The sequence below is a fragment of the Schistocerca nitens genome, chromosome 1, assembly GCF_023898315.1.
Source record: "Schistocerca nitens isolate TAMUIC-IGC-003100 chromosome 1, iqSchNite1.1, whole genome shotgun sequence".
Lineage (NCBI taxonomy): Eukaryota > Metazoa > Arthropoda > Insecta > Orthoptera > Acrididae > Schistocerca > Schistocerca nitens.
The window spans coordinates 921,118,679-921,142,599 of NC_064614.1; the positions used below are offsets into that span (position 1 = coordinate 921,118,679).

General features: G+C 40.8%; 1 protein-coding gene across 1 annotated transcript in view; it reads right to left on the reverse strand.

Moving 5' to 3' along the window:
* The window catches only part of LOC126192404 (protein similar), a 734,705-nt gene extending 711,448 nt beyond the window's left edge, over window positions 1-23,257 (reverse strand). Inside the window, exon 1 of the mRNA XM_049932602.1 lies at window positions 23,078-23,257. Within this exon, the coding sequence (XP_049788559.1) occupies window positions 23,078-23,112 (35 nt within the window). The 5' untranslated portion in view covers window positions 23,113-23,257. The remainder of the gene's footprint in view (window positions 1-23,077) is intronic.
* Window positions 23,258-23,921: the final 664 nt, after the last annotated feature.

The following is a 23,921-nucleotide window of genomic DNA, read 5'->3' on the forward strand; positions in this document are numbered from 1 at the left end:
GCCTCGTGATGACTGGGTGTTGTGTAATGTTCTTAGGTTAGTTAGGTTTAAGTAGTTATAAGTTCTAGGGGACTGATGACCATAGATGTTAAGTCACATAGTGCTCAGAGCCATTTTTTTTCTTCGACGGTGTATGGGTAACTGTTTTAGCCATCTTGTAAAGTAGATTGTCAGCTTCTCATAGATACTGACCTACACATACTACAGAGTGCGGAAAAATTAGGTAGGTACATAAAAAAAGCTATTTCAAGTAATAATGACTAGATTCGGAACATAATTATTTCTTTAGGGGCCCTAAAGACCCACGAAGGTTTGTCCACATTGTGTATGCTGAATATTAAAATTTTCTACAGCTTTCCACGCAGTCTTCAGATCTACTGTTTACATGTTCTCCAAGTCTTTGAGAGTGATGAAGATGATGGCGTTTAATGACGATCATGAGGTACGTTTTAGATAACAAGAATGGGGAATAGAACTGGAGGTGGACTCTTTAAACGAAACCTCTACCATTCGCCTCCAGCACCTTGAAATACCTAAATCTCTATGGATATAATGGAATTTGACCTTTTCTTCTCCGATCTCCTCGCACGACTGGTGAGTGATTCATACACATTCGTTCAGCGTTATCTGCCATTGCTTTGACAGAAATTGACTGTCACTACGATTACAGAACTATCAGTGAAATCGATCGCTGACTAATAAGGCATGTGCAGCTCTGAAATATAAGAACGACGCAACCAGTGCGTTACTCTTACCGCTAAGACTTGTAACCTCTCCCAACCTGAATACAATGCTTCTGTCAAACACTAACCATGTGAACAGCATTTGCTAGCAAGCAGATGCCACCTGATTGCGAAATCATAGCGAAAAGCATACGAATCGCGAACTGCACAAAGAAAACGTGTCATAATTTTCAAAACTCGTTTCATCGCATGATTTACTGCAGACACTGAACTTATCACTCTCGATAAAGCGCGCCTCGTAACAGGTATAATTCACCACTTACTGCAGAAAGGGAACATGACCAGAACGTGTTCCCTTTCTGCTGTGAGTAATGTAAGGACTTTGCGATTATCAAAAGAAAACTGAGAAAACAGGAACGATATTACACTGTTAGTGAGGTGATACACCTCATATTGCATTCTTCTCAGAAGAAAGACAAACTTAGTGTTGTTCTCATGAAAACAGAAAGAAGACTTTACGGATTACAACACTTGATGAGCAAAATTCTACAAAAATGCTTGCCTTACTTATGATTCTTACGGCAGAGGTGCTCCACATGCAAAAAAGATTTTTTTACCCAATCGAAGTATCGCGAAAAAATACATCTCAGCTAGCTCAAAATAAGATGAACGTCACTGGCCGACGAACTGGTAACTTTTAAGAAATACTCAGATGACTCTAGAGCTTCCCAATGATCTTGCATACAAACTACCCATAAACATCTTAAAAATGGATTATATTAAAAAGGTTTAATTTACACCCCGGAAGAAGGGATGCAATTTTGTTACGAAATTGTGATCAACCCAAAAAAAGATGAAGACAATGTTTACATACTCGAACTTATTTTGATGTAACAATGTTTAAAACATATTTGGCTTGAGGAAAATATTTAAAATAAATCTGTATTATAAAATATAAGGCTCAATCTTTTTAAACCTACTGGTAAACAAATTGGATAAAATTACATAATCCAAAGCATGTTACAGCCACGTATTTTTAGACAAAATATAGAATAATTTGGCTTTATGGTTTTTGTATAAAGCAACTTTTTATCTCTACTGTAGAATTCGTAAAAGCGGAGTTGTTCCCATTTCTTTCGTTTTTCTTAACAGAGCAAATGTTGTCGCTTGAATCAATGTGAGACCAATGGATAAATAAGACAACGGATAGACTATGTGTTGAAACATGACTCTCGGGACATGAGCATTAATAAGGTCCTTAAAATAGTATTCCCATAAATCATTTAACGCCTGTTATCTTACGTATTTCCAACAGAACATCTTCGTAATTACGTAACATCGATTACTGAATGTTACAAATGAGGAATATTTCAAACGAAACTAGGGGAACAAGAACATCTAAAATATTTACATTCTGTTTTTCAACAGGTATTAGCTGAACCTACGGGAAATAGCCATTGTGCCAACAGTAAGAAATGAATTCAAATTCATTGGCTGTAGGATCGCTTCAGCAAACATACGCCTCTAACCAACGTGGAAGAGGAAAGGTACAGTTTCTTCAGAGACCTTCCGGTGATACGACAGACCGAAAACATCCGGAGGCGCTGTGTCAGCTACGGCAACCACGGACAACGTTGCAAAGGAACTTTACTGCCCAAGTACGTCCCCAAAATAACTTCTTTACTATCTGGAAACGTGCACACTTTATGACGAATGTTACGAAGTTAACCGCCAAATATGTTCTCCGAAGGTGAGAAATGACTGGTACACGCGACCACGCACGTAAATTTTCACAGACGAATACAAAATTTTGCTAAACCACTTAATGCTGACAGGCATGGTACTTGTTTTTCTTTTCGGCATCAAACTGCAGCGAAATACAGTTGGATTTTTGCCAGTCACCTAAAATGTCGGTGTCGTTCTCATTGGAGGAGTGAAACAGCTGGGGTATTCACGATAGAAGAGGATGGCGATCATGTGGGTTAGATGAACGTAAGTTGCAACAAAGATGAGCTTCGGCAGGCCAGTGCTGACGTCGCATGGTAACGGAAGATAACGCAGTGAAAGCTCACGAGATTGTTATCGAGGCGTTGGCACACAGAAATGCTGCTTTAAACTGGCCGACATAGCAACCTACACAGTAGCAGCTACAGTGAACATGGAAAATATGTATACAGATGTTTTTTTTAACTTTAGACAACTAAATATTTCGAAAACGACGCGCCGTACGAAAAAAAAATGTTATAGGCGAAAAGTTAATATTAGCAAAGGGGACATCTGTCTGCTACGAATGGGCCACCTCCCAATCACCCCTTCGGTGTGTATTTTGAAATGGGAAGCCCACCTCTCATTTTTAATGTATATTCCTATTCTACATTAAAAAATAATGTTTCTCAAACAATCGTTTTCCATTCGTGGCAGATGGCGCTGTAATCGATAAATATCAAGTGTGCCTGTTTTTGCAATTGCGAACCAACGCATCTGATTCTACATTTCATTTAAAGCCTAAATGTAAACATCTGCATTCTAACGATTGATATTTATGTTCGAAATTTACCGTAGTGTGCAAATTTGATTGTATAGCGCAATATGGTTAGTCTTTTCAATGTCTAGTTAGAAGTTTAGCGTGATCCAGGAACAACGGCGTGCATGTAACAGTTTTTTGTTCCGATGTGGATGCTTGATATCGGCGAGTTCCACTGTCTCTTACCACTGACGTGCTTGATTTTGGTGAGTCCCCTTGCGTGACACCACAACTGTAGTTGACAATAAATGCTCAAACTGACGACCTTCCATTTCCTAGCAAGTCTGGTGGAATGAACTTGCAAGCATTTCTGATAGGTTCCATCACGTTCTTTCGGGTAGTAGGTACTTCTACATACACTTCGTCCTTCAGATAACCCCACAACAACAAAAATCGGGCAACGTTAAGGTCGGGTGATCTGGCAGGCCACGTTGCCCGACCTTCTATTCCGATCCAGCGACCACTGAAATCACAATTCAGTGCTTCTGTGGCTCTTTCGGAATAATGTGTTAGACACAAAGGTTTACATTTACATCGCAAATGAATTGGAGAATCAAATGCGTAGGTTCTAAGTTACAAAAACGAGAACATTTGATAGTTGTCAATTTCAGCGCCATTTACCAAGTCTGGAAAACAATGGTTTACGTAAACCGTGCGCATTTTTTTGGCGTAGAATCCGAATATGCAATAAAATAGAGGGTTCCCATTCGGAAATAGAAAGATGACCACGACCAAGCAGGACGTGTGGTTAGGTGACTAGTTGTAGCAAAGACGTAAGTCGCCTTTACTAATATAAACTTTTCACTTGGAACACTTTTTTCGTACGATGCGTCGGTTTCGAGACATTTACTTGTCTCTAGTTGAAACAAACACACTGTATACTTGAATTCGAATTATCGAGTCTTAGCAACAGTATTGCGTATAACGACGTCATGGGCACTGGAGGTTAAACTCTGGTAATTAAAGGAAAGATAAATTCTGGTACGTTTTGTAATCCGTACAGCGGAACTGAGAGAGTAACAGATGAGAGCTACGTGGTAACCCGACTACAATACGTTGCTCATTCATCACTGCTTGTGAAAGAGCTCCTTGCACGGCCGCATTCCAGTCGTATTGCGACACTAAAGTTGCTCTCTTCAGCTTATGCACCTATCCGCTTTTCTCCTCTAATGAATGACAACCAGCGAAAAAGATCATAAGGAATTAAATAAGGTACAAATGAATAGAGCGATCTGTGCAATAATGAAAGATGGAGAACTGGCAGTAGCTCAGGGAGCTCGAGATAACAATTTCACCATCAGATTTGGATATCCAAAGATCCAGCCAGCAGACTGCTGCAAGTGTTGCTTCTGCAAAATCTTCCCAGGTACCCAAGAATGTTATTTTTGGGCAGTCGTGCAAAATGTGGTTCAGTGTTTGTTCCGATATTCCGCAGTCGCATTGGTCATCACTGGTCATTCCTCACTTGTGTTGCGTTGCTTGGGTCACAACGCGGCCAGTTCTTACACGGCTGTGATCTCCAAGCGTCTCTTGGTTGGTTCGCTCCTGGGAGTTGGAAGGTCGGATCTGTTTTACTTAATTTCGCATGACCATGATAGGATGCCCACTGATTTATTCATTTTTTTCTTAGATCATGGCTTTCTGTGGCGATATGGCCATTGTTTACCCAGATTTATTTATTTACAATATTTGTAATACAACTTTTGCATCCCGCCTGGAAGGCGGCGCGTGGGTAAGGAACAGGAAAAGGTAAAACACGTCGGTACTGCTGTATGAATTTAAATTCCCTTTGCTCAAGAAATAAGAATACATAACTTGGAATGAGGTGCGAAGCTGAAGCGAAGTGTCCTGGCTGGCTGCACCTGATGAAATGGGCTGAATCTGTAGCGGAGCCTATAGAGCTGCATAGCACCAGCTAGAGGGCGCTGCCGTCGGTGTCTCGTGGTAGTGCCAACCTTTGAAACTATGTGGCATTGTTACTATCGATACCACAACAACATGAATGTATTGTAGGGGGGGGGGGGTTGCAGTGTAATGTTTGTGTTGTTTTATAATGATGATGATGATGATGATGATGATGATGATGATGATGACTGACGGAAAAGGATGAAACCCGGAGCCGACACATAGCCTACTCCTAGCTAATACCACTAAGAGAACCGCCAAGCTTAACGTCCCTATCCGACGAACAGGTCACCGTCAACAGTGTTAAATGCCCTCACTATTTAAACACGGACATTGGCGCAAAGTACGGTGGTCAGGAACTTCACGGCACCATCTCTCCACACTTTGCCAGCCAAATAGTGCCAGCGAAAATTTTTTGCACCACGAGGATTCGAACGGTCTTCCTCCGAGGTCGTGTTTTAAACGGATGTGAGTAATCTAAGAGGTCTCTGGATTTTAAAAGTTTCGTCAATTCAAGTGTTATTGCTCATTGTCGTCGCCGGAGATTTACTGAGGCGAATACTGACAGCCATGGTATTGGTGTGGATTTAGGAGCTCTGTGGAACTCAAATTCCCCTCTAGTCAATAAAATTTAGGTCTGCCGCTGTTCCTCGCCATCACATTAGGTGAGTGCTAGACGCTTTCCTAAAGGAGCCCACAGCCGCTTTCCTTCCTTTTCCCAGCTACTCCGTAGTCTAATGACTTCGGCGTCCACAGGACTTCGAATTCTAGCCTCCTTTCCTTTTTCCTGTGACACAGCACTGAGAATGAGACAGGGGCTTATAGTCTATCCCCGATGTTATACAATATGTACCCATACTTACATTGTCAAACATTAAAGGGAACTAAAGAGAAACTCTGAAAGGAGATCGAAGTTGAGGCAGAAGAAATAAAAACTTCGTGGTTTCCCAATGGCATTGTAGTTCTGTCAGAGACGGCAAAGGATTTGGAAGATATGTTGAACGGCATCCATAGCGTCTTGAAAAAGGAGTTACGAGTAGCAATAAAACAAGGCTAATGGAATGTAGCTGAATTAAATCAGGCAATACTGAAGGAATTAGATTAGGAAATGAAGCTCTAAAAGTAGTTTTATTAGTTTTGCTATTTCGGCAGTAAAATAACTGACAATGGTCAAATCCAGAATGTCAATGGCAAGAAAGCGTTTCTGAAAAGGAGTAATTTTTTAACACTGAACAAAAGTTGAAGACTACTGAAATATCTCAAGGTATTTGTATGGAGCATAGGCTTAAATAGAAGTGAACTGTGGAGCAGCAGAAGAATGGTTAAGATTAGCTGGGTATATCGGGTAGCTAAAGAAAAGGCACTGAATCAAATCGGGAAGAATAGAAATTTGTAGAACAAGCGACGAGACTGGTTGATGGGACCCTTCCTACAAGGAATAGTTCGTTTGTTAATGGATGAGAAGGGGGTAAAAATTGTAGATAGAGACTAGACTGTAGTAAGTAGCTTTAAGTGGATACAGGTTACAGCATTAGATGGATGTGAAGGGACTTGCACAAGATGGATTACCGAGGAGAGCAGCAGCAAACCAGTCTTTGCACTGGCGGCGGCCGCAGAGCAGTGCGCAGAACGGTAGTATATGAGATTTTGGAGAGACTTTTTATGTTAGTATCACTAAGTTGTCTGATGAGTGCACCATACAGGGTAGATTTGTTGTTCTACAGCTACATTAAGCTACCTGACGGTCGTTGGCGGATGGTACAACTGATTCCTCCTTCCGTTTTCTATTCGCGAATGGCGGTTGGGAGAAATGATTAACGATAAGCCTCTGAATTAGCTTTAATTTTTCGAATCTTCTCGTTGTGGCCATTTCGAGAGATGTATCTGGCAGGAAGTAATATGTTGTCCGACTCTCCCCGGACAGTACTCCCTCGAAATATCAATAGTAAACCTCTCCGTGATGCACACCGTCTCTCTCGTGGCGTCTGGCTAAGGAGTTTGTTGAGCATCTCTGTAAAGCACTCGCGCCAACTGTAACGATCCGGTGAGGAAGGCGCCGCTCTTTGTTGGATATTCGGTCGGTCGGTCGGTCGGTCGGTCGGTCGGTCTCTCTCTCTCTCTCTCTCTCTCTCTCTCTCTGTCCGTCTGTCTGTCTCTATCACCGATTCAAATGTTCAAATGCGTGTGAATTCCTAAAGGACGAAACTGCTAATGTCATCGGTCTCTAGTCTTACACACTACTTACCCTAACTTACGTTAAGGGCAACACACACACCTATGCGCAATGGAGGACTCGAACCTCTGGCGGGAGGGGCGGCGCAATCCGTGACATGGCGCCTCAAACCTAGCGGACACACCGTGCGGCTAGCACCGATTATTTCTAGAGTCCCAGATTGATGAAATGTACTTGAATCGGTCGAACAAGAGCCTTGTAAGATACTTCCTTTGTGGACGAGTTACAATTCCTTAAGATTCTTCATATGAATATGTCTGGCATCCTACTTTTTGTTTTATGTGGTCATTCCACTTAAGGTCGCTCTGGATAAGTACTCGTAAATATTTTATGTCAGATATTGTTTCTAGCGGTTTCTGATAATATTGTTTTTGTACAGTAGTGGGTTTCTTTTCCTATGTATGAGCAATATGTTACATTTATTCACGTTCGGTGTCAACTGCCAGTCCCAGCATTATTCATCAATCTCTGCAGGTCATTCTGCAAATCGATAACTTTCTGCCGTTGCTACTTTCCTATAGACAACCGCATCATGTGCGAACAGTCTTAAGGGGGGTAGGACGTCAAACGGGCCGACTTGGAGCAGGAGAGGCGCCACAGGACATTTTAATTTCCACTGGCTATACTTTTACAAATAAATTCATAAAGCTTTGTCAGCATGACCAGGAAGGATTCAGAATTCACACTCATAGGAGTGGAAGTTCGAAAACATAACGAAATGATTTTTTTTTACATGTGAAATTTCATCTTTTTTTCACTTACTAATGGCAGTATTTGTTGCTATAGGTACACTTTTCTTCATAAGTAAGAGAGATTCTTCGATGAATTTTGCACAGCATACAAACCATACTAAAAGGTGTATGAAACTCTAGAATTTTCCAAATCTATTAAAAACTGTGGTAAAAATTGAGGTAATTAACTATAAAATTTGTGTTTTTTCTACACATGCAGTTTAAAATATAACAGTTCATTCGTTTTTTCTTAAATTAAATAAATTCTAGAGTTTCATACACCTGTGAGTATGGTATGTATGTTGTGCAAAATTCATCGAAGAATCTCTCTAACTTATGAAGAAAAGTGTACCTATAGCAACAAATGCAGCCATTAGTAAGTGAAAAAATTATAAAATTTCGCATGTAAAAAAAATTATTTTGTTATGTTTTCGAACTTCCACTGCAATGAGTGTGAATCCTGAATCCTTCCTGGTGTTGGTGACAAAGTTTTATGAATTTGTTTGTAAAATTATAGACACTGGAAATTAAAATGTCCTGTGATGCCTCTCCTGCTCCAAGTCGGCCCGTTTAACGTCCTACTCCCATTAAAGAGCTTCCCACTCTTTCTACTACATCATTTATATACATTGTAAACAGTAAGGATCCCACCACACTTCCTCGGGGTGCACCAGAAATTAGCTTTAAATCTTTCGATTTTGTTCCGTTAAGAGCAATGTGTTGAATTCCGTCTGCAAAGAAGTCTTGAATCCAGTTGCAAATTTGGTCCTTTACTCGGTAAGCTCGTATTTTTCCCACTAAACGGCGGTGCGGAACAGTATAGAATGCCTTCCTGAAGTCGAAGAACACAGCATTACCCAGGCGGATTTCAATGCCCTCTTAGGGAGACGTTATTTTCAGCTTCTGGGTACAGCACTGCAAATCTAAAATCACAGGGACACAGTTTTCGGGAGCCACAGATCGTGTCTAGACGCATTACCAGCTTCAGTTCACATGACGTGGCAGCAGGGGGCAGGTGGCCACAGAAACTGGTGCCAAATCCACGATGAGCGATCTCACATCACGTGCGGAACCTGCAATGGCGGGAAGAACGCCAAGAAAGAGGGACACGGCAGGAGTCACATGTCTGCTGTTGTAGGCAGCAGAATAACAACGCCCCCACTCAAGACAACGAAGTTCAACCAACAGTACGAACATTACCCGAAAGATAGTAAATTTTTAACCTATAATTTCTTGATAAGTAGCGTAAATTAGATACCTCGCTATCGCACTAGTTTCCGAAGACAAACAGTGCGACAATTACATACGTGTACTGAGCTACAAAACTAAAGATACTCCTGCTTCTAGGAACTGTTTGCTGAAACGTTATGCTTAAAAGCAATGTTCCGATGATAGGTACATCTCGCCAAGTGCTGCGGCCGAGGCGTCTACTGGTTTGCACCCTTACCTCCTGATAAGATTCTAGTGTGTTACAAACCTCATTCGTTTTCAACACGAAGTCCGTGTTGTATAACCTGAAATACTGCATGAGGGATCTTGCGAACTGTACCACATTACAGACCAAAATTACGAGACATTGTGTGATGACAAGGTAGTTATCCGGCTATTATTTTATTTTAAAAAGTTTACAAGTAAAAATCGACAGGGGTTGGAGCACTTTATAAACACGCTAGCATGCGTCCCTTCTAGGTAATCATGATATTGAGGTTCTTGTGACGTTTGTAGCTTTCTTCTATAGCAATCTGAAGAACTGACTGATGTGGGGAAAAAATATAGAAAATAGCAACATGTTAAAGTTTCAGTGAAGACGTACGTACAATCGAGAATATTTTAAAACATTTATTTTTTATTTTTGTGGAAGTGAGGAAGAGAGAGAAAGGTGACAAAAGGTGGTACAGTAGATGAAGAGATGATCAAAATGATCACTTGGGAAAATTTTAAGTGCGTTTTATAGCGCAGGCGGCATAGTACAGTACAGTGAGGGTCTCTTCTGTAAATATGTTGTGTATGCTCTCAGTCATTTTAAACGACATTTTGAACATGTGCACCTAAATATATATTGCTCTCTTTGATTTCAAGAGTGTCTCTCTCCCCCTTGGTTATTGATACGCTGCTGAATTTTGTAGCCTAATGGGGACAGTGAGTGATGCATACCGAATGTCTTTCATTCAGAGATATGAGATTTGCAAATGAAATGAAAGGCATAATAGCGATAACGCGGTGTTGCGCAGCAGTGTAAGACTGCTGGATAGTAAGGGGAAGAGAACATTGGAAGAATGGAAGTCACTGGAACATCTTCGTTACGTTGGGTACCACAGCCACAAATCTGTTGAATGACAGCGAAATTTTCCGCTTAGGCTGCAATATTTACTAACACATCTGCTTAGTTGCTCTTAGTAACTATTTTTCCGTTATGTTACGTTCGCGCTATTTTGTTTCTGCTTCGTGTCCGTAAGGTAGTGCGCTTTTTATACCGGCAAGCATACGAAAATAGCAATGCAGCCTAAACCCGAACTCCACCGACAAAATTTACAGGGTTATTCAGGAATACTTTTTGAGTATTTTGCTATACACTGAGGCGACAAGAGATATGGAATAGCGGTATGTGAAAAAGTTTCCAACGTGATTATGGCCGAATGAAGGAAATTAACAGACTACGAGCGCAAAATGCTAGTTGGAGCTAGAAGCATGGGACATTGCATATCGAAAATCGTTAGGGAATTCAATATTCCGAAATCCACGATGTCAAGAGTGTGCCGAGAATACCAAATTTTGTGTATTAACTCTCACCACTGATAACGCAGTGGCCGACAGACTCCACGTAACGACCGAGAGCAGCGCGTTTGCACATCGTTGTCAGTGCTAACAGACAAGCAACACTGGGTGAAATGAACGCAGAAATCAATTTGGGACGTACGACGAACGTATCCGTTGGGGCAGTGCGGTGAAATCTGGCGTTAAGGTGCTATGGCAACAAAAGACCAACCGAGTGCCTCTGCGCGACATCGCCTGCAGCGCCTCTCCTGGGCTCGTGACCATATCGGTTGGGCCCTAGACGATTGGAAAGACGTGGCCTGACCAGATGAGTCCCGATTTCATTGGTAAGAGCTGATAGTAGGGTTCGAGTGTGGCACAAAACCCACGAAACCACGGGCCTAGGTTGACAACAAGGCACTATACAAGCTTGTGGTGGCTCCATAATGGTGCGGGCTGTGTTTATATGTAATGGACTGGATCCCTTGGTATTTGATGGGAAATGGTGATGTTCGGCTACTTGGAGACCATTTGCAGCCATTCAGGGCTTCGTGTTCTCAAACAAAGACGGAATTTTTATGGATCGCAATGCGCCATGTCACCGGACCATAATTGTTTGCGATTGGTTGAAGAACGTTCTGGACAGTTCGAACGAATGTTTTGCCCACCCAGATCGCCCGAGATTAATCCAATTGAACATTTATGAGATGTAATCAAGAGGCCAGTTAGTGCATAAACTCATGCACCAGCAACATCATCATGCGATGGATAAGGGGTTGATTTGGGGAGGAGATCAAACTGCGAGGTCATCGGTCTCATCGGATTAGGGAAGGATGGGGAAGGAAGTCGGCCGTGTCCATTCAAATGAACTATCCTGGCATTTGCCTGAAGCGATTTAGGGAAATCACGGAACGCCTAAATCAGGATGGCCGGACACGGGATTGAACCGTCGTCCTCCCGAATGCGAGTCTAGTGTGCTAACCACTGTGCCACCTCGCTCGGTACCAGCAACACTTTTGCAATTATGGGCGGCTATAACGGAGCATCACTCAATATTTTTGCAGAGGACTTCCAACAACTTGCGGAGTCCATGTCTTATTTGCAAACACGGTACTTGCTACTGACAGTAACAATGCTCACTTTACTCTTTGTACGTAAATCTGAATCCACAACTGTTCAGTTCTGTCCCGTGTTTGTTTCCCCAAAGGTGTTGGTTGTTCTTTAACAGTCGCTGGTGGTGGCCAATTTGGCCAATATCTGTAAGCGAACAGTACTATATTTGTTATATTGTGACACAAGGGACTGAATATACTGCGACGAAAGGTACATGTTTCGTCTGTCGGCTCTTGCATTAATCTGCGTGTTGCGTTGCACGTTTTAGAGATTGTTACAGGATTTTCACCGCTGAAAATATTTTACAAGGAACAAACATAATTGGGTAACAAACTGAACAAATCATAACTGTACTGTCAACTCCCTAAAGACCCACCGGAGACCTCTGGTCCCTTAAATAAAATTCTCAGAAAATCTCTTTGAACAAACTTCGAAAAATATTAAAAATGCCCTCTTCATTAACGCTGAAGAGCATGTTAAGCACTCTTAAATAGCATACCACGCACTTATAATGGAGATAGGAGGAAGAATATTCTTGTCAGGTAGCATTAACACAGGTGATAGGGATGATCCAAAGAAGAGCAGTGCGTTTCGTCACGGGTTCTTAAAAGTTAGGGAGTGAGCGTCACGGGCAGCCTCATCCGAGTCAAGCGGCAGACCCTACACGAGAGACGTTGCGCATCATAAGGAGAGTTAATATCAGGGAAATTCCACCTCATACAGAGTATTACCGACAGCCGATCATTTCTCACTGTAGGAAAGGGAAGGAAATTATAGTGCCGTGAAAAATGCCTCCACCACACAACGCGCAGTTCTTTAGTGCAGATGTACCTGTAGGGTGAAACCCGTTGTCAGCACATTAACCTCTACATTCACGTATTTTTCCAAGAGGCCACTCGCTTCCACAACGTGATGTTAACGTGAAACAGCAAGAAAGCCTCTAGAGAGATTTTCATACCAAAGGCAACTTTGGTGGAGTACTACGCAAACAGTGAACGCTGTAAAGAGGTGGTAACTCAAATCGACAGCAAGATAGCAGAGAAGACAGACTTGGAGCACATACGCGGAAGAAACATACTTTATTTAAAAACTGAACTGCATGGCAGGCTACTACAACGGAATAAGGTATCCCTCAGGCTTCCAAGACATAGGATAAAATCTAATCGAACTGCTTCAAAATCGCGAATCAGCGACAGCGGTGTTAGCGTGTCCCCTGTCGTTTTAGAAATGCCTATACATGCGCGAAGAGAGAATGAAAAGTGGGGGGTTGTCGTAGTAGTCCCGTCCCCAACAACATTTTAGTTGTTAATTACTTGATTACTTATCCAGTGGCCACCTGTTCTACAGATCAATCGCTCTTAAATCTCATTGCCGAACTGAAGCGATTCCTCCAACAGTAGAGGCACCTTCCGTGTAAGAAAGCAGAATCATCGAGACTCCGGCTTTTACTGGTAACGGCAAGTACCGCGCCGGGGCGCCACTGCTTTTCCCTTCAGTGATAAGCTAACTGTTCGTCACACCTCATCTTATCGCGTTCCATTACTGAAGCCTCATTTATTTGGAAAAGATTTCCATCGAACGACTCGGACCTGACGCGTTGGCAGTTTACGGTAAATGTACTTCAAAACACCCAGCAGCTGTAACAGAGTAATTTTCCAAATGTCTTTGACGGAGTTTTTCGCGATTCCTGCTGGAGGCTATTGTTCTCCAAATTTAATTATCATTCTTTTCTTCTATCTACTACACGTCATCTTACTTTTTTAAAGTGATTTATACATTGTTTTTTGTATTCTCCAAAAATCGTCATAAAAGGGTGGAGGAGCGGACAGGGGTTCAGGATACTCTCTTGTCCTCGGGGTGGGAAACTGCCCCTAAAGGCGGAAGAATCAGCAATGCTCAACGACATGAGTATACAGAAGGCAATGGAAACCACTGCATTAAAGAGACGTAACGCATATCCACAGGACATGCTGCCTATAACAGAATAACTGTCATGATGATCTCTCCATTGGCAAAAGATTCCGGAATAGTCACCCATTCGGATCTCCGGGAGGGGACTGCCAAGGAGGAGGTGACCATGAGAAAAAGACTCAATAACCAAAGGTACGATAACGTTCCAGGAGTCGAAGCGTTGAATGTCAAAAGCTTGAACGTGGTACGGAAGCTAGGAAATCTGAAATGGAAATGCAAAGGGTCAATCTAGATATAGTGGGGGTCAGTGAAGTGAAATTGAAAGAAGACAAGGATTTCTGGTCCGATGGGTATAGGATGACAGCAGCGGAAAATGGTAGAATGGGAATAGGATTCGTTATGAATAGGAAGATAGGGCAGAGAGTGTGTTACTATAAACAGTTCATTGATAAGGTTGTTCTTATCAGAACCGACAGCAAACCAACACCGACAACGATACTTCAGATATACATGCCGACGTCGCAGGCGGAAGATGAAGAGACAGAGAAAGTATATGAGGATATTGAAAGAGTAATACAGTACGTAGAGGGAGATGAAAATCTAGTAGTCGTGGGAGACTGGAATGCAGTTGTAGGGGAAGGGGTAGAAGAAAAGGTTGCAGGAGAAAATAGGCTTGGGACAAAGAATGAGAGGGGAGAAATACTGAGTTCTGTAATAAATATCAGCTAGTAATAGCGAATACACACAAGACGAGGTGGTATACTTGAAAAAGGCCGGATGATATGGGAAGATTTAATCAAATTACATCATGGTCAAACAAGATATTTCGAAATCAGATACTGGATTGTAACGCGTACGCAGGAGCAGAAACGGACTAAGGTCACAATTTAGTAGTGATGAAGAGTAGGCTGAAGTTTTGGAGATTAATCAGGAAGAATCAATATGCAAAGAAGTGGGATACGGAAGCACTAAGGAATGACGAGATAGTTTGAAGTTCTCTAAAGATATAGATTAGCATAAGGAATAGTTCAATAGGCAGTACAGTTGAAGAGAAGTGGACATCCCTAAAAAGGGCCATCACAGAAGTTGGGAAGGAAAACATAGGTACGAAAAAGGTAACTGCGAAGAAACCATGGGTAACAGAAGAAGTACGTCGATTGATCGATGAAAGAAGGATGTACAAAAATGTTCAAGGAAATTCAGAAATACAAGTAACTGAGGAATGAAATAAGTAGGCAGTGCAGTGCAGGAAAGCTAAGGCGAAATGCCTGCATGAAAATTGTAAAGAAACCGAAAAAGAAATGATTGTTGGAAGGACTGACTCAGCATACAGGAAAGTCAAAACAAACTTCAGTAAAATTAAAAGCAAGGGTGGTAACATTAAGAGTGCAACGGGAATTCCACTGTTCAACTCAGAGAGGAGAGCGGATAGGTGGAAAAAGGTTGAAGGCCTTTATGAAGGGGGAAGATGTGTGTGATGTGACAGAAGAAGAAACAGAAGTCGATTTAGAAGAGATGGGGTATCCAGTATTAGAAACAGAATTTAAAAGAGCTTTGCAGAATTTATGATCAAATAAGGCAGAAGCGATAGATAAGATTCCATCACAATTTCTAATAATCGTGGGGGGAAGTGGCGAAAAACGACAATTCACGTTGGTCTGTAGAATGAGTGAGCCTGGTGACGTACCACCTGACTTGCGGAAAAATATCATCCACACAATTCCAAAGACTGCGAAGGCTGACAAGTACGAGAAATATAGCACAATCAGCTTAACAGCCCATGCCCAACTTGCTGACAAGAATAATATACAGAAGAATGACAAAGAAAATTGAGGATGTGTTAGACGACGATCAGTTTGGCTTTAGGAAAGGTAAAGGCATCAGAGGCAGTTCTGATGTTGCGGTTGACAATGCAAACAAGTCTAAAGAAAAACCAAGACACGTGCACAGGATTTTGTCGACCTGGAAAAAAACGTTCGGCAATGTAAAACGGTGCAAGTTGTTCGAAATTCTGAGAAAAATTGGGGTAAGCTATAGGGAGACAGGGGTAATATACAATATGTACAAGAGCCAAGAGGGAATAATAAGAGTAGACAGCCGGCCGGAGTGGCCGTGCGGTTCTAGGAGCTACAGTCTGGATCCGAGCGACCGCTACGGTCGCAGGTTCGAATCCTGCCTCGGGCATGGGTGTGTGTGATGTCCTTAGGTTAGTTAGGTTTAATTAGTTCTAAGTTCTAGGCGACTGATGACCTCAGAAGTTAGGTCGCATGTGCTCAGAGCCATTTGAACAAGAGTAGACAACCAAGAAAGACGTGCTCGGATTAAAAAGATTGTAGGGCAGGGATGTAATCTTTCCCCCTTCTGTTCAATCTGTTTATCGAACAAGCAATGATGGAAATAAAAGAAAGGTTCAGGAGAGCTATTAAAATTCAAGCTGTTGGTATATCAATGATACGATTCGCTGATGACATTGCTATCCTGAATGAAAGTGAAGAAGAATTAGATGCTCAAAATGGTTCAAATGGCTCTGAGCACTATGGGACTCAACTGCTGAGGTCATAAGTCCCCTAGAACTTAGAACTACTTAAACCTAACTAACCTAAGGACAACACACACATCCATGCCCGAGGCAGGATTCGAACCTGCGACCGTAGCGGTCGCGCGGTTCTAGACTGTTAGATGCTCTGCTGAATGGAATGAACAGTAAAATGAGTACAGAATACGGATTGAGAGTATAAAAAAATCTTGTTAATCAATGTAACGAAAATGAAACACGTGTGGGCATGACAGAAGTCAGCCGTATTGGCGTACCAATTATATTTTCCATGGTGGTGCAAGCAAACCTATCCCTTGAACTCGTCTAATATGAATTTGGCATAAATCCTTCATCAAAATCTTTAAGCAAACATGTATGTCGACAGTGTGGGAACGTGTGCTACTCAGTCAGTTTTTGTTGTTCTACAAAGTGAAACAATTTATTAATATTAAAAGTGGTAAATATGGGCCCACTTTTATAGGTCCATGTTTCAGAAATAATTTCGTTCCACAAATGAAGCAGGTGAAAGGGGATACAAAATCTATAAAGAGAGATTGGAGGAGTTGCTAGACGCCCAATGTAAGGCTTTAGAAACATTTCTGTCCGGGGGAAAAATAGATACCACCCACAGGAAAATTAGTGAGACTTTTGGAGAAAAGGGAAGAACTGTATGAACATCAAGAGTTCATATGGAAAATAAGTACTACGCAAATAAGGGGAAGCTGAAAGGTGGACGGAACATATAGGTCTATACAAGGTAGACGAACTTGACGGCAATATTATAGAAATGGAAGTGGACGCAGATGAAGATGATATATGATCCTGCGAGGAGAATTTCATAGACCACTGGAAGACCTACGTCGAAACACGGCCCTTGGAGTAGACGACACCCCGTCAGAACTACTGACAGCCCTGGGAGAGCCATCATTAAAAGCAATATAAGAACCCCAGACCCGACATCTTAGCGTCTGCCTCCCAACAAAAACATTTTTTTGGTATGTGAATCCGTATGAGTTTTTGAAAGAGTTATTTAGATTCTGCGTCTGCCCATACAGACTCTTCAAGAAGTGAGAATGTGCCCATTCTCTGTAAATTGGATTTGTAATTTCCATGACTGCAGCTGGAGCGGAATGTTTCTGGCTCTATGAAGTGTCTGAATGTTGGGCGTTGCGTTACTTGCCATCAATTTTGTACGGGAGGCACAGTTGATGTATTGGTTTGCCATTTGTTGACAGTTTGAGGAACAATGTAGCCCACAATGCCTGCCGCATTCTGAACAAATAATCAGTGTCAATCCTAATGCTCGTCCCACAGTACTGTTGCAATTCATCAATAATTCTGTCTGCCCGCCTACCCCTTTTACAATCAGAAGGTTTGTTGTTTCTCAAACTTGTTAGTTTCAACTTCCTTACCCAGTGGAGATCCTCTCCCGGACGTGAGCCACACATACCTGCTTTTTGATAATCTTATCACCACAAGACCGAGCTGCTACTACACTGTTGTATACCTTTGATTCCCCACCACACAAGAACATAGAATAACAAACACTCGCATCACTCAAGGAACGACTGAAAATTTCAAAAGCTGCACCACTTGTTCTTTCATAGTTCCTATCACAGGTACGTTCTGTTTGCTTCACTGATTTACAGTTATAACAATATTTTCTCAGAATCTGAAATTCGATTATCTTTCCGGTCTCGACACTGGTCGCTGTAGCTGTAGGATTCTTAGATCTTCTAGATAGTACATGAGCTTACATTATGAACAGCTACCATATTGTTATCGAGAGAGCCACCAATAAATCAACATAATTTCGCCTTTGTAATACTGTAACCCACAGCACTCTATGTAAATAGTTACCGACTTTATCTTACCTTGAAGTAATGCATGTAAGGTTTTTAATTAGATGACATTTAAAAAAAATTCCCATTCGAGCTCATAAATGATTTGTGTACCATTTTATTGAGAAAATTGCAAATTTTATTGGTGGATAATAATCTGAAAAAAATCCAAACTCTCCTTGAACGCTAAGGAGAGGGCAGATGCGTAGAAAGAGAACATGATCGCCTCTGCGAAAGGAAGCATATGTCTGATTTTTGTTAACAACACGAGCAAACTGTACGTCAAAAAATCCAATGTCAAAAATACAAAATTTATAAATAATGTTGAATCAGATATATAGACAAGCCAAGAAATGTATTGCACATGACTAAACGTTATTTATAAATATATTTTTGACTTAGTGGTTTTTATGTATGTATTTATGTAAACTTATTATTATTATTATTATTATTATTATTTGGGGGCCATTAGTCTTCTGACCGGATTGAGCTGTTCGCTGAGACTTCATCTCTTGTGCCAACCTCTCTATCTCACAACAGCATTTACAACCGACGTCCTCTGTTATTTGATTGATGTAGTCCAATCTTCATTAGCATAAACCTCTGTTATGGCCCCGTTATTTCCAAATAGGAACATCAACTCCCATCCAGTCAAACCATTATCTACTCCATACGTTCGAAATGTACTGTCTGCCTGTCGTTAACACATTGCAATTTGCAGTTGCGTTAGGCAACCTTCATCAAACCATCCTTTACTCCTCCTGCGGTCTCTCTGCCACCATCCAATTAAGGTATACTTGAAGATACTTCAAGCGATGGTTTAGAAGGGCCACTGCAGAAAGATTCTTAATTATCGGTGATACTTTTTCTTTTCAAACGGCGATATCTGGATTGCTACGCAGCATGTGCTGATTGGTTTTAGATGTCCATAGCTGATGAGTTTGGATTTCTCTTCGCGAGTATTACCTGTATTCACAAATACATGTTGCACAGGAAATTTGCAGTGTCCTTGTTCTACAGCCGTCACAAACATCCTCGGCGGCAACACACATCACATATGGGGCAGTCAACGAGACTGAAGAAAATGTAAGTACACTGTATATTATTTCAAAAGAATACGCCATAACTGTTAATAATTTAGCCCACTGTGAGATGCCTTCATGGAAAAATGTCTGCGCTTGATTGTGGAACCATGATTGTACCAAAGCGTACACCGAAGCAAATTGACGGCCACGAATATCTTTACTCAAGAGTTCCAAAGGTATGGAAATCTGGCCTGTTTGGAGAATGTGCAAGGGTTTCCCAGCAAAACAGCAGCGGCGCAGAAAAAAACACTTGGCTACATGTGGGCCCATGGGATAAATGTACTCGTTTTCATTTGATTACCCCGTATACTTTCATTGTTTGCACTATATTCTGTCCCCACCCAGCCTACAAATTTTGCTTCGCAAATAAATTCCTTCCAGATTATTCTGTTTCACCGTATGTAATGTGACTACACATAGGTCGGTGGATAAGCTTTACCGTTCCCTTGGCTTTTAGTGAGAAAATGCTCGAGTAATGGTCAAATAATTGTTTACTTCAGTACTAGACCCAAATACCGTCCATCTTACTTTAAAAATGCTCATCATAATACAGCTGAAATTCATTTTCTTCTTGGACCCAATATTTGCAACTTTTTAATCTTTTGTTTCACATTTTTAATGCCATTTTCCCAAAACGACAAAACACGCGACGTAGAGAATTTATATTACTAAAATAAATACGAACAGGTTAGAGTAGACACATGATGATAGTCAATATCCATTGACGTAACGTATGAAAGGACTGCAGTGTTATCAAGAAGCAAAGGAAGAAAAGTGTTTGACTTGACATCATACTGGAACGGAACACGTGGTCGGACTGGGCGAGAAACGAGAAAGGTCGCGTCCGTTTCAAAGGATCCATTCCAGAGGAATGAGAAACGTCGCTTCCATTTGAAAGGAACCATCCCAGCAGTCACTTTAATCGATAAAGAAAACCACGGAAAACCGACATCAGAATGGGCGAATGTGTGTCCAGTATGCTACCTGCTAAACCACTAGAAAAAAAAAACGATATAAAAGTAATAATTTCAAAGAGTGTTTGGATCATTTTGGATGGTTTTCATACAATATGTTGAAAATCTCACTTCATTAAAAACTCTATGCTGCCCTAGGCATTGTGACAAACTCATTGAATACGATTGCGAGTTCTTGGCGTGAGATGCTTTTTTTAAACTGTGATAGTAAAAAATATAACACAAAAATGATTAATTTTGTTTAGAAAGTAATGTGTTTTCAAGTTAACTGAATTTCAACAAAAACAATTTATACCTACAACAATAACTTTGTACACTATCACATATGTTAGATTTGTGCTTTAGCACCTGTTCTGCGCAGAACCGTAGATGAACAGGGCCGACAAAAGCAAATCAATACAATCACAATCAAAAACATTTCATAAATTTCTGCGTATACTATGTCCCTTTGCATGCCATATTCCAGTTCACATGTAGTAACGTAGCCTAAAATAGCTTAATGACTGACAATGTTTTCGCACAAGAAATTAAGAAAGGTTGGCGAGAAAGATACATCGCATCCATGCTCTGGATAATTTACACTAAATAAAGAACTATTTCAGGCAGCACGCGAAAACTATGCCGCACCATTGCGAATCATCCACACCCCACCTAACTCCAGCTGAAGAATTGACAAATCCGAAATGTGATAGTACTTGTTACTATTCCTTCAAACTGTTCAAACCGAAACTAATGTTGCAAGCTCAGGACAGTGCTATAACGCTTTATCGGCAGACAAAATGATCACGTCTATGAGTGAGATTATCTATGCAAAAAAGGTAGAAAATACATTTATCTTTTAATATAATTTTTAGAAACTGAATTCCACACTGTAACACGTAAATAAACTGTTTCGCGAATAAGAAACGATAAGAAGTCGGTAACTAGAGGTGTGATCATGAAGATATTTATCTTATCTGTCACGAATGTCATTGGATAGCCTTATCATTCCCAACTATAGACTCTGGGTGCATAAGTAGCTTCTACTCATCAAGTAGAAGAACTGGCGTCTGCCCTGTTAAATTGGCTCCACAAAAAAGTCTATTTCTACTGAAGCTAGTCATTTGGCGCAGCCGGGAAGTAGCTTGAGGTACGTTGTTTTCTTTTATAATTCAAATTATAAAAACACTTTTATGAAAACGGGCTAGAAGTTCCATGGCTCACGATAACATAAAAAGTGAAACATCCTTACTTGCATGATCTATCACAAATGTAAGCCAGTGCAGAAGCAACACATTTTTACAAATCACTTATTTGTATACTACTGGCTTGAGAAAGATTTTCTGAGGTTCATTTTTCAGTAAACTGTGAACATAGCTATTTTAAACTTTACATATATTGACGAAAAGCTCTATGAGGCCTTAATAAACTGTTGTCTGTACGTTACTAGTTTCTCGTTCATTCAATTGCTCCATGACACCCTTTGCCTCCAGAAACTGAGCCCGTGGTATGTATTACAGGCAAGGCAGCGAAAAATAAATTGTAGTGTTATTAACCCTATCACTACCTTAAATCAATTTTAACTCAAGATAAAAAAAATTGTGAAACGGCAGGTAGATCTTTAACTAAACACGGCATAATTTTGCGCGTTCATACCTCGACATTTTCTCTCAGAAGTGAACCTCATAAACAACCACTTAAAACAGCAACATTAATTAAGACAAAAAATCGGACGTATAAAATGCTGTTGGGCAGTAAAACTGAGAACACGCTTTTACAGTCTGCAAGCGCAAATTTACAGCACTCACTAAAAATGCATACATAACAAATTGGGAACCGATCAGCTGGTGAATTGTCCGCCACTACCATAGATACCGCACGTGATTGCGTACGAAGGTAAATATAATTACATGGAAAGCTTCACGAGATAGTAACATCCGATTACAATTTACGTAATGATTAGTATTAGTGCTACCGATTAAGTGACCTTCTTGACCTTGTCAACTAGTAGTCTAATGAACAGCAGTGAATTTATGATTTCAAGTGCAAGAAAACAATAACAAATTCTATAACGTAGTTCAGATTAAGCGACACAAAGGTTGCCTGCAAACACGTGTAGTTTGTTCTGTGCGCACAACAAAAATTTAACTTCGCCAGGTGGTGACAACAAAGCATTGACAAAAACATATGCAGTAAGCAGACAATAACGATATTTATAAAAAAGCATAATCGTGAAACACAGTCAAAGAGCCCAATATTATTCTGCATCTGCCTGACTGTTTAGTCGCAGTCATATGGGCTGTTCTGAACACTGTCATCGGAAAAACATTCTCTCACATATACAAGAATTAACTAAAACATCATTATTCATGCTCAGTAGTTTACAAGGACACTTAGTCCATCCAAAAAACGCGTCTCTAAGGAGCTACAAAAATGATGCACTCACTATAATAGACAAATTTCAGCGAGGGAATAAGATATAGCAATTCAAAATAAAACAGGCGACCTCCAAGAATCTCTAATTAGGATGTAAAAGCTGTAGTCCAACAGGATTTGCTTCAGAAGTTACAGAGTTCACATGTGTTTACTGTTAGTAAAGTTCCTTTCTCATAAGGTTATGGTAAGTTATGTATACAACACTCTCTTATCATGACAGAACCTATGCACACAATTACATCAGCTTATTAAATTCTTGTAGGCTTGATCTTTTACGGAAACGTAGAAGCCACGGAACCGGCTGCAATGTTGCGGAAATTCACGAATTGACCTACTTTAATACACGAGCAGCCATAAACAACTTGAACTTACCTCCGCTTTTCCTTGGAAGATTTCTTTTTCTCCATGACGAAGCAGTTGTACCTTTGTCGTTAAGCACACAAAATTCTTCGGAAAGTTCTTAACTATGATCTTTATGAAAACAATGCTCACAAAAAATCACAATATACGAAAGTACGGCCCACAAACACAACGCACACCAGCTGACGTCAAACTGGAAATACCGTGCTGCCCTCTGTTATTAAGCTTGTCAAGCGACGTGCCGTCCACAGCCTTCTAAAACATGAGAACCGCTACGCTTTCAATCTTTCTAAAACACACGATTTTCCGGCATGTGACAATCAGCTGAGACTCAGAAAATTTAATAGGAACGAATATGCATTAGGACGTAGCAATTCTGCTTGCAGAGGGACCTAAATCTATGTGTTATCACGTTAACAACTTTTCCACGTGAACGACGACACAGCTACATCATATTTGTGCATTTTTAAGACATATTTTTACATTAATATTTTTTTCTGTGTCCTGGATATGCTTGAAAAGATGAGACACACTCTCGCAGGTGCTTCAGCGACGATTGTCACAAAAGTTGTACATGTATAAAGTTAGTAAACTTGCTAAGTACATTCGCTACCTTTTTTTAAGTGCCGTTAATCGATTATGGCACAAATATAATGAACTGTTAAATGGAAGATATTGACTAGCAAAAAGACAAAACAGTAGTCAGGTTGTGGTAATTGAATGTAATAGTTCTTATCAGGATGAATACCAACAAATTCGTGCGCCTAACAATATGTTAACGCAGCAACAATGCGATGTGGTATAAAATTTTACGGTGCTAACTTCTTTCGTGATACGTGAAAAATACATCTTTGTA